Source organism: Marmota marmota, unplaced genomic scaffold, assembly GCF_001458135.2.
Source record: "Marmota marmota marmota unplaced genomic scaffold, marMar, whole genome shotgun sequence".
Taxonomy (NCBI): Eukaryota; Metazoa; Chordata; class Mammalia; order Rodentia; family Sciuridae; genus Marmota; species Marmota marmota.
In genome coordinates, this window is record NW_025999842.1 from 51,700,858 (window position 1) to 51,713,533 (window position 12,676).

Consider the following 12,676-nt stretch of genomic DNA (forward strand, 5'->3'; position numbering starts at 1 on the left):
AGCAAACCATCTCTATCCCAAACAATTTTAAAGAACCATCCTTTGACTGATAACAAATGAGTTTATGTATATAAATGTTGTATAGACCAATCTTAAATATTCTTGTTTTCTTGTTTCATCGTTCTTAACAAGACTCCAGTGATGATTTAAGAAGATATGAACTCCAGTAAATATGTATCAGATTGTTTATTACTTTTAGAAATTAGGCTGAAGTATGTAGTTAGACCATTTTGATCTAAGTGAAAAAGGGAGAACATGAGCTATGTATGATGTGGTAAATACAGATCATTATTTGCATTTTTTTTTTCCAGACAGGAGAAAAAAAAATTGTAGATTCTTAACAGTACTAGCCTCCCCAACTTTTTGAGACAAAACTCATCCATAACCAGTATGAACTGGAGGTGTTAGAAGAGCAACTTTAGAAGGCAGGGCGCTTACAACATATGTTTAATGTAGATTTGAAGGGGATCATTAGAAAAATAGCATTCTTTGTGTTTACAAAACAAATGTTTTTATGTTATCCAGTTCCCGCCTTAGCTTAAAGTATTTCCTATTCACCTTAATAATTAGAGCAGAAGGATATGATGAATGAAGTGCCTCATTACCAAGTTTGCTTCCCGGGTCTACGCAGAGAGTAGCTGTCTGCGTCTGCCCAGTTAGCCCATTGTTAAGCCTAAATGATGCTGACGTTCAATTCTCTTGCAGATAATTGGGTCCATCCATAGATGGAGTTCTCCAGTCAACACAGCCTTTTGATTGACATGCTTCTTGATGTTTTTATTATCTCTTATATGACAGGAATGGCGCCTTTTCTGTTTTTTGAAAAAAGTGTTACTGTACATGTAATTAGTTTGATTCTATAGAAACTATTTCTTAAGACACAAGAACTATATTATGGAATAAAGACATCAAAATAATTATGAGATAAACAAATGATCAGTCTAAAAAACAATTTTTCACTCAGACATACTTCCTTTTTTTAGGTGGTTGTTGCATTACAAATGTATTACATGTTTCTTTCTAGTCTCTGAGTGGATTGATTTTTTTAGTTACTCTTGTGAATGCAGTAGTCACCAATGACAAGCATTTACTGGCTTTGCTATCCATAGTAACTGAGATCCAGTGCTTCAGAAATCTCCAGTGGAGTCTGAAAAACCTGCATTTATAGCTGGCAATGATATTTACAGACCATGAGCACTTGGATAAGCTACTTAACCTTCAGGGTCTTGGTTTCCTTATTTGCAGATTAAGGAAGATTTTATTTACTTCACAGATTTGACGTGAAGAGTACTGTACATGAGACTATGTGCAAAAGCAAAGTGAAGATTTTGGGAATATTTTCTACAGTTAATTTCAATTAAGTAAAAATTGAAATACACAGAACTTAAAATCTAGATTGTTTAAAAATATGTCCATAACTTACTTAATATATATGGCCCTCAGATGAAAACAATTTCAATATATATAAAAGTATAAGGTCACTAATTTTTGTTACAGCTTCTAAACTTTTTTACTTTATGGATATTGTGGTTTAAATATTTAAAGTGACATGTCATATAAAGCTATATAACAAAAAGTTATTTTGCAGATATAATCTTACTGAATTTCCTAAAAGGAAAATGTCTTCCTTTAATAAAAATTTCCATAACTTATGCATAAAATTAAGGTTAAGTATTTGCTTTTATGTGACAGAAATCTTGCAAAAGATTTTAAAAATATCAAGTGTTAACTATTAATTTGATTAATAGTTTTAATAGATTTGTGCATTTTAAACATAAATTTGCATTTGTGGTGTAAAATAGTTTATGTTTTAAACCTTTTGAAAACAATTTTTATTCTAGCTTTACAAGTTCTCTTTACAGTATAATTTTTGATACTGAAAAAACCTTAATATTTTCAAGATAAATTTGAATCAGTAGTTAGGGAATACATTCATATGAATGGTTAAAAATTATTTAGATATAGAAGATAATGGAAAACTGTTGCTTAAAGAAAAGAGATGACATGGGATAAAACTGAATAATTTCAGAATAAAGATATAATAAAGGAAGCCAATTAGTTGCTAAGGAAATGTATAGTGTCATAAATCACAAAATAGATTCTAGTGTCTCATCTATTTATTACTGTTATCTCCTATACCCCATCTCATCTCAGAGGATATGAAAAGATGTCTCACTAAACTATTCTATTCATAAATATAGCGATAATATTATATCATCAGAAGGACAAAGTAGAAAAGGACTGGTCATTGAGTAGAACCAATTTCTTGTCTCATCTGTTAGTTTTAATTCTTTTTTTTTTTTTCATGTGAACACCAAGATATTAACAAATGCTTCACTTCTCCTGATATATTTTTTCATTTGTCTTGATTTAAAGTAATTCTACTACCTGTTGAAATAATTTTTAATTAATTGAAAACCAAAATCAGAGATGCACATCTCAAAATCATGAGTTGAAACTGCAGAGAGACAAACATCTTTATTTTTAAATTATCAAGTGCATTCACAAGACAGAAAAAAAACAAGCTTGTACAAGGGTGACTCAAGTTGCCCAGGCCCAGCTGTATGCGTCCAGAACAACTAAAGTTTGGCACGATCAGAACAGACCTCTGTGTTGATGGCTGAGGGCTTCAGCTGGCATCAGTGCTGCTCTTTTAAAACACATCTTTTAATTTTTTCTCAAAAAAAAAAAAAAAAAAAAAAAGAAGTCTCACAGCAGGGTCATGTTTACCAATTTTTATGCTTCTACAACATGTGCAGGGATAGAACCAAATATATTTTTACTAGAAATTTCACACTGGGTATACATCTGGGCAAAATTTATACCTCAATGCCCAGAACTTTTTCTCACTTCTTATTTTAATGGAATCAATTGTCTAATTTGTTAAAAAGTTTTCTAATGTTATATTAGTTTTGATCTTATTGGGGCTAAATATTTTATTAATAGACAGCATATAATTGAGAAAGAGTAGTCAAGAACAAAAAAATGAATTTTCCTATTATACCAAACTTCAAAAAATATAGTCATATAGTAATGACATTGTTATTGTGGAACTAAAAAATAAATAATGCAATACAATAATTAAAAAACAAATATTAAAAATAAATAACAAATAATATAAATATATAAATTACTTATATTCTTAAATATGAACTGCCTTTTTTAAAAAATAAAAACATTTAGAACACTGTTGTCAGTCCAGCCCAAAATCACTTTTAGATTAGGTGTATCAAGTTACATATACGATTCACTGAAAAGAAACACAAATGTTTAATTCTAAAAAGCAGACTTCCTTTTAATGCCTTTGTTACTAGGACCATTTTGAACACACAATATTCTGAAGCTGCTTATCTTTTAAATAAAGTTAGTTTTAAAAGCAGATACTTCATATTTTGAGCATAACATCACACATATAACCACAATACAGATACAATAATATTGAATGATTACTTAATGGATATTCTAACAATGCAAACACCTTTTATTCACGTTTGCTGCGTAGCAATTACATTTTTTTCTTTATTGGTTTTCCAACAGTGGTAATGCAATTTTGATGTAGTTACTGATAATACAAGTACTAATACTTTGACCAACAACAATTACAACAATAGTTTGTAACAATTAAGCTCAAAGACCACATTGATTTCTCCACCCACCTCTCTTCTGATTTTTCATAAGGATAAGAAGTAGTGTATTCTTCCTTTCTTCCCTTTTATCTGAAAATCTGATCTCTAATGAAGAATTCCACTTGATTTAATTTGTCATTTCATTTCTGTGTATTTAGTTGTGTCTTCATTCTTCTTCATCTCTTTACTAAGGAGAAAAGTACACAAAAAGTACTAAATGTGTCTTTGGTCACAACATATGTTAGTGTGCCCAGGCAACAGCACAAGTAAGAAAAAGACATTGTACAACATACACACACACACACACACATACACAACCAAATAAAATGAAAATATTAGTTACCTATCTTATAGCTTGTCTCTTTAACATACTGTTTCATTGTGTCATTAACAATTTAAGGTTTGTTTAAGCATTGAGAAGATAAGCGAAAAGAAACTTCTCATCTAGAGACTGGAAGAAATACAAACTCTGGGTAACTTTCAGAAGTTTAGGGCAGACAATTAGAGTATGTAAAGTTTTTCCTTCAATGAGGAAAAAAAAAATCATCATGGATGTTACTTCAGTGTTAGTGATTAGCAAAGATACAGACCGCTTCATTAATAGCATGCTTTCATTTAGTCTATGGCTGTGTCTATTTTTATAATTGAGTTAATTATTATTTTTCAAAATTAATTTAAAAACTGATTTCATTTTTGACCTAAGGCAGCTTTGCTATAAAACAAATTATACCATTAATAAAATCAAGAACCAGTATGCAGATGAGACAAGAGGCTGCTTCCTTAGGGATCACATGGTAGGTGCTCTACAAGTAAGGCACAGTCAATGAGTGGGCTGAACCTGAACTTTTTAATGTAATTAACCATATAGCACTATGGAACATCTGTCTTTCCTCTAAGCAGAGAGGCCATAACTTGATGCCCCTTAGAAATAACCTAGCTGAAGCTTGGAATGAGGGTAAGATGGTGAAGGTGACTGAACTCCATTGAACATTCCCGAGAAAGGCCATGACTGGCACATGTGTAAGAAAGGGCAGAGGGAACCATTCCCTAAGTGTTCTCCCTGGGGCTCAGGCAGGTCAGTGAACATCTGTGCTTTTAGGAACAAGTCCAATCTTATGTAAATGGTGACATTATTTTTTTTTGTATGCAAGAAAAATTTATATAAAGAGAAAAAAATTATTTATTAGTACAAGTTTCCTGATTTTAACTTTGTTAAATGGAGCTATACAGCTTGTATTACATATGGAAGCCCAAAAATATGTTCAAGAGAAGCTCATAAAAGCATCTGAAGCTAAGTATAAAAAGGTACAGATATGGCATGACAAGATACAATATCACTAGGGGCCAAAATGTATCATAAACTTCCCTTTTCATATATATTAAGGAAAAGTATGTGAAACTTGCCCCAAGTTAGGGTCTGATAAAAGTGGAAAAAAAAAAAAGTACTAAAAGCTCAAATTAGTGCAGGGCACAAGTTACATAGAGACCCTAAAAACTTCCGAAAAGGATAGAGGAAGATAAAAGGATATTAGAGGAAGAATGTCACAAAACAAAATGAGGAGTTCATGGTAATGGTAGGAGAAAAAGGAAGAAGAAAAACAGAAAAGGGAAGGGGAGACAAGGGGAGACGAACAGCTGGAAATTAGTGAGATGGATCCTGCAGGTGCAGATGATGTAGGACAAGTTAAATGAATCAGGTGGAGACTGCACTGTGAGAAATAAACAAAGAAGCCAGGAGGACCCTCAGGAGGGGGAACCAAAAAGAAATTTCAGCAGAAAAAGCTGAAGTAGGCAGCAAAGGAAACATCTTTAAGAGAAATGATTTAGACTAAGAAGAGGAACAAACACATTGGATAGAAAATGACAAAGACTGTCCATGAGAGGAAGAAAAGGGACAAGATAAAGGAAAAAGAGCAGAGATGGTCAAGTGTGCACCTCTGACCACTGAAAAGCAAGAGTGGTGCTTGGCATGACATCTGCTGACAGCACAGCCACCTTCCAGCTGTAAGATAGCAAGGGTTTGCTTAAGATGGTAGAGAGATCATCTGACCTAAACAAAACAAAAAATCCAGGTCCCTCCCTTCTCTGAGGCACAAAGTACCACAGCTAACAAAGGAAGAGAGTTAACAAAGCAAGGCATTTTAAAAGGCACTTCAGATGAAAAGAAAAAGGAAATCTATGTAGCAAGACTATGAAAATGAATATGAAACTAGGTTGTGTGTGTGTATGTGTATGTGTGTGTGTGTGTGTGTGTGTGTGTGTGTGTGTGTGGTGTAAAAAATAAGATTCAGAACAATCCTGGGCCCTATCCCATAAGAAATTCAATACAATATATATTCCCCGAAGGTGTGCTTCTATGGCCAGACACCATGGTAGGTGCTAAGAGAAAAAGTGTGAGTGTGTTATGGCCTTTGCCCATAAGCACTGTGACCACTTGCAGAGGTAACAGACAAACAAATCACCCTGAACTTGGAGCCAGGAGACCTTATTCTAGTTAAGGTACTAGTGCTTGTGACTGAGACTTTGGTGTCTTAAGTGTAGAAAGAAGAGACTGCATTAAAGAATTTCTGAAATTACTTTCGTTTTCAAAGAAATGATCAACTAGTATGTATATATGAGAGAAAAATAAGAAAATACATAAGTGAAAAAGAAATCACCACAATCTCACTACTCAGATAACTAACATCTTTTGATGTATATTTTTCAGTATTTTATGTATATAACATATAAAAACTATTTTATACTCATCTTTTAAACTTAAAAATCTTATTATACTCATCTTTCCATGTCCATAAGATACTTCCATAACATATTCCCCAAAGGTGTGTTTCTGTGGCCAGACACCATGGTAGGTGCTGGGAGAAAAAGTGTGAGTGTGTTATGGTCTCTAACATTTAAACATATTATAATTTAATCGACCCTTTATTCATGAAAGTTGAGTTTTTTCCCTTCTGTTTTTAAAATATCTTTTCTGATTTTTATCACCTTTAACCAAATCTTTCCATTTGTACTTGAGTATCTTCCTATAGTAGACTCCTTAAAGTAAAACTGTCAGGTTAAAGTACATAAACTTTTTGTTTGTTTTGAGTTGGAGTCATCCTATGGTTGAGCAGGCTGCCCTCAAATGATCTTCCTGCCTCAGTTTCCCCAGTAATTTGGGACCACAGGCATTAAGTACTGTGCCTGGCTACGTACAGATTTTGAAAACTTTTTATTAAAAAACATAACAGGGGCTGGGGCTCAGCAATAGAGTGCTTACCTAGCATGTGTGAAGCCCTGGGTTCGATCCTTAGTACCACATAAAAATAAATAAATAAAATTAAGGTACTGTGTCCATCTACAACTAAAAAAAAGTATTAAAAAAAAAAAGAAGAAGAATTTATCCTTCACAAAGAACAAATCAATCTCATCCTATTACCAACAGTACAAAAGGATACCCACTCTCCCATATTTTCATCACTACTAAATTCTAAGTTTTGAATTATCATTTTGTGAGGGGAAAAATATACTTTTATTGTTTTAATTTCCAATAAATTTAATCACTGGAATGCAAACATTTTTCATGTTTATTGCCACGTATTCCTTTGTCCTATGTACATCCTATGACAATTTTTCTACGGATGCATTTCTTTTCCTTAGTATCTTAGAGCTTTCTGTGTGTTATGGGTATGAATCTTTTAGGTAGAATGCTTCTCCATTCAAGGTATTGTTTATTTAAACATTTTATGGCCTTTTTTCTTTTTAAAATGCCTAATTTTAAAGTTCCTATTACTTAAACTTAAAAATCAGCTTAAAAATGTGTCTTAGCTGGGGAGAGAGGCATATGTCTATAGTCCTACTTACTTAAGAAGCTGAGGCAGGATGATCACTTACCTTCAGGAGTTTTGAGGCCTACCTTCGCAACAGAGTGAGGACCCATCTCAACATTGTCTAATTCTGGCATAAATGTTGAAGAATTACTCCTTAACCCATAATTACACAACTATTCATCTATATGCTTCCTGTACAATTAGATTTTATTTTTTTTTACAGTTAAAATATTTTGAGTCCAGGGGTGCTAGACCACCAAGCAACATCCTCAGCCCTTTTTGTTTTTTGAGATAGGGTCTTGCTAAGTTGCCCAGGCTGTCCGTGAACTTCAGATTCTCCTGCCTTAGCCTCCAGGGTAGCTGGGATTATGGTCATATGGGGACTACAAACGAAATTTAAAAATAGTTTATGGAGTTGAGCTGATTGCTGCCAGCTACTCAGGAGGCTGAGTCAGGAGGATCAGATTTGAGGCTAGCCTGGACAACTTAGTGAGACTCTGTCTCAAAAAAAAAAAAAAAAAAAAAAAAAGGGCTGGGGATGTAGCTCAGTGATTAGAATCCATATGGAAAACAGAGTAAATATGTTCAATCTCCAGTACCATACATATACAAAAAGAGAGAGAGAAAAAAAGAATCCATATGGAAAATATGAATCCAGTTTTAGGAAAGTGAAAAAAAATCATACATGTGAACATAAATAGAGAGCTGTAACATTTCATTTTCAACAGACCGATTTTTTTTTTTTTTTTTTTTGGTATAGGGGATTGAAACTGGGGCACTTTACCACTGAGCTATATCCCAGCCCTCTTAATTTTTTATTTTAAGGTGGCCTCACTAAATTGCTTAGGGCCAGGCTAAATTGCCCAGGTTGGACTCAAAATTGTGCTCCTCCTGCTTTAACTTTCTGAATTGTTGGCATTACAGGCATGGGCCACTGAGCCCAGGAAGACCAATTTCTCTTCTTCCTAAAGAGAAAATAAAGCCTTCTGATAGGACTATTCCCAAGTACTCCCTACCAGAAAATGTCATTCAAACACATTTCTCCACTCTCCCATCTCAGAAGCAAAAGCAATTCCGTAATTCCTTAGGACCCAGAGTTTATGCCCAGGCTCCCAAACCTTGAAGGGTTCCTCCTCAGGTGGTACTGTTCTCTGGGTTTGTGAATGTTCTTGTCATTCCCCTCTTTATAAGGATCTTCTCTATACTCAGTGCTTCCTACTATTTAGTTCAATCTTTCCTTTGTCTGGAGTTTTGGAAAGTAAGGCTATTCTGACAGCCTTTTCCTTTGAGGCTAAGGATACCTGATTTATGCTTCCAGGACCCTCCATCAAAACTATCTTCTCCAGCTGGGTGTGGTATCACATGCCTGTAATCCCAGTGACTCAGAAAGATCCAAAGTTCAAGGACAACCTCAGTAAGTAAGTGAGGCCTTAAGCAACTTAGCAAGACCCTATCTCAAAATAAAAAAGAAAAAATAAAAAGGGCTGGGGACATGACGCAGTGGCTAAGTGCCCTTTGGTTGAACCCCCAGTAATAAACAAACAAAAAACTAAACCAAAAAACCCAACTATCTTCTCCAAGGCCACAAATGGACTGTGGGCTATGAATTCCAAAGGGCATTTGTCAGTCCTTCTGTCACCTCTCCTCTTCCTGGCATTTATCATTTTTGACCATATCCTTCCTAAGACTTTCCCTATTCACTGTACAACACAATCTTTTCCTGGTTTTCTTACCTCTATTAGGGTGACTTTTCGGCTTGTTTGCTCATTCTTCTTCACCTGCAAGTCTGTTTTGTGTCCTCGGTCCTCACGGCTTTGTTCTTTGCCCATTTCAGAACTACAGGAATGAAAGACAGGGAACAAGGAGCAGTAAGAAAAGTGTTGTCATAGTTCAGAGGAGGCTTTGATCTGGTGAAGTGACAGTGGGAATAAAAAGGGGGATAAATGGGACGATCTGAGTGAGAAAACCGTTTGGTAGAACTGTAAGAGAAATTATCTATGGAAGACAGAGAGAAAGAATTACCTCTTTTCTTAACCTCCATGAGGGATAAGAATAAAACAAATTTCATCGCTTCTCTGCAAAAACATTAGATGCCTGGGAAACTCAAAAAGTTTTATCAACTTAGATGGAAATACACATATAAACACAGAATATTCTTCAAAGGCAGAAAAAAGAGAATGAAGTTTGTGCATATGAAAGCTGTAACATCCTGACCTGTGGAATGGCAATGGAGCCTTTCAAATAACCCAATGGTAATATTCACAAAGTTATAAAACCACGTAACTGTAGCTATGTGGGAATACGTAGCGGTGCAATTTATGTTAGGAAAAAGAACATAAAAACAATGAAATAAGAGAAACTGAAAAAAGAAGACCACATATTTTCTGTAGAATGTCCAGGAATGATGGGAAACACCCAGGTAGAGCTTAAAGAAGATGCAAGAATTTAAAAATCTGGTAATTAGTAGGACTGAACAGGGAGGGATCTTATGGACAAAACTGTATTTCTTCAAAATTCATGTTAAAGCCCTAACCCCTCTTGTGACTAATTGAAAACAGGGTCTCTTAGGGAGGTAATTAAGGTTGGTAAGGTCATGAGGGTGGGGCCCTAACCCAATATAACCGGTCTTTATTTTTTAAAAATCTTTTCACAAAAACAATTATTTAAAACCATGTTTAAAGTTTAATCTACATCATTTACAACATGCATAGCAATGAAAAATGATATGCCTAAATGATTTCTGCAAATATTGACACTAAATAAAAAAATGCCTTCTCATTGTTGGACCTTTCTCTAATAAGACACAATGGGGATCTGTCAAACAAAACATTTGGAAAATGAGTGCTTTTCTATAACTACATTTGTTAGGGTTTGCCATCATATCCTATCAACAGATTTTACATACATAGGAATAGAACAGTGTTACTGGAATACTACAGAGTGCTATCGAAATTATACACCTTTATTTTCATAAATAGCATGAAATATTATTGAATATATCTGTCGTCTCACTTTATGCCAGCAGATCTGAATGGGTACTTTTGAAAATTTAATTAATTTAGATTTTTAAGCACATTGTTTTTCTTTTTCTTATTGGTTCTTTTTAGTTATATAAGACAGCAGAATTTATTTTGATATAATTATACAAGCATGGAATATATCTTATTCTAGTTAGAGTTCCATTCTTATGGATGTACATCATGGTGGGATTCACTGTGTTGTTTTCATATATGTACACGGGAAAAGTATGTCAGATTCATTCCACTGTCTTTCCTTTGCTTATCCCCTCTCTCCCTTTCTTCCATTCCCCAATGTCTAATAATCTACTGCACTTCTATTCTTCCCTTCACCCACCACCGCTTATTGTGGATTAGCTTCCACCTATCAGGGAAAACATTTGACCTTTAATAAACTTAGCATGATAAGTCTCCAGATCCATTCATTTGTTGGCAAATGTCATAAAGTCATTCTTCTATCATAGAACACCTAGGTTGGTTCCATGGCTTAGCTATTGTTAAATGAGCTGCTATAAACATTGATGTGGATGTGCCACTGTAGTATGCTATTTTTACTCCTCATACTGAGGAGTGGGCTAACTGGGTCAAATGCTGGTTCCATTCCAGGTTTTTTGAGGACTCTCCATACTGCTTTCCAGAGTGGTTACACCATTTGCAGTCCCACCAGCAATTTGTAAGTGTATATTTATCCCCACATCCTTACCAACATTTATTGTTACTTATATGTATTCTTGATAAATTTAGAAGGAGGGGAAGAGACACATATTCTCTGAAGTAGGGAAGAGGTCACTAAAGATGCAGTGCAAAGGTGGCCATCTATAAGCCAGGAAGAGAAGACTAGAAACCAATCCTGTTGATATCTTGATCTAGCCTTCATAACTATGTGCATACAAATTTCTGTTGTTTAATCCACCTGCAAGTTTGTGGTATTCTGTTAAGGCAGCATTAGTAGTATTTAAATGAAGTAATTAAAATGAAGTCAAGATGAGTGAGAATAGAAAGGTTAGAAATTACAAGAATAAAACCAAATGAAGTTCACACTTTCAGCTTTATCTCCAAGGAAATGATGTTCTGAAGTAAAAGCTCCAGTGTCTGTGGAAGCCAGGGTGATAAGGTGAATAAGGGAAGCCAAGGACAATACTAATAGCAATAACAATACAGCGGACTATGGCAAACTGGAGAGTGGATGACCCATCTAAAGGGGAAAGTCCACTATTTCAGCTCCAGCGATGGATGTCATGAGAAAATGTGGAATTGTGGTCTAGAATTTTAAATTATTTTCAAGGGAAGTCATAAATCTGCATTTTTTTTTTAAAGAGAGAGAGAGAGAGAGAGAGAGAGAGAGAGAAAGGGAGAGAGAGAGAATTTTTTTTTTAATATTTATTCTTTAGATTTCGGCAGACACAACATCTTTGTTTGTATGTGGTGCTGAGGATCGAACCTGGGCCGCACGCATGCCAGGTGAGTGCGCCACCGCTTGAGCCACATCCCCAGCCCATAAATCTGCATTTCTTACAGGTAAAAACTTTCTATATTTGGAAGAATGATAAAGTTACACACACACACAAACACACAAGGACTCAACTAAAGATATCAGGACTATATCTGGCTCACAGCTCTTCTTCTGGTCTATGTATGTTCTAGGTGCATACATTTGCTGGCCTGAGGGTGTGCCGTGAACTTCTACATTTTTGTGTCTTAGTTCTTGCTATCTTTCTGATTTCTATGTTGTTCTTTTCTTGTTCACCCCATCTCTATATGGTCATAGAGCCTTAAGAAGCTGCCATCCATTTTTCATTTTACCTAACCACAGAAGAAAATCAGACGGTAGTAACCCTATTCTCCTTTCATCTCCCCCAATCAATCAAACAGCTGCCTTGCAAAAACATACAACATCTGGCCTTTTGCTGAAAGCCAAAATGGAGGAACAGGGACCAGATTCATCTTTCACCTAAAACAACATTAAAAACTAATCAAAATATAAGAAACAATAATTTTCAAGACATTGACTCACAAGCATTTAAGGACAATGATCCTCAAGAGAAGGAAAATGAACATGAAAAGCATATAGCTTGGTGTCTTGAGAATTTCCAGGTAAGGCCCTAGGAAGGAGACTCCCTGAATGATAGGAGACTCTGGAGAGTTCAAGTTGGCTAGAGTTCACAGAATGACAGAAAAGGAGAGAGAGAGAGAGAGAGAGAGAGAGAGAGAGAGAGAGAGAGAG

General features: G+C 35.0%; 1 protein-coding gene across 8 annotated transcripts in view; it reads right to left on the reverse strand.

The window, feature by feature from the left end:
• Nucleotides 1-2,459: 2,459 nt before the first annotated feature.
• The window catches only part of Ahi1 (Abelson helper integration site 1), a 179,432-nt gene continuing 169,215 nt past the window's right edge, over nt 2,460-12,676 (reverse strand). For 5 of the 8 annotated variants that reach the window (XM_048798685.1, XM_048798690.1, XM_048798680.1 and 2 more), the window contains 2 exons: nt 9,169-9,271; nt 2,460-3,849 (listed from right to left, as the gene is read on the reverse strand). In XM_048798685.1, coding sequence (XP_048654642.1) covers nt 3,814-3,849; nt 9,169-9,271 — 139 coding nt within the window. In that variant the 3' untranslated portion in view covers nt 2,460-3,813. Of the gene's footprint in view, nt 3,850-9,168; nt 9,272-12,676 lie in introns of those variants that run through there. The other 3 variants (XM_015501515.2, XR_007345822.1, XR_007345823.1) reach the window with 3 other exon arrangements.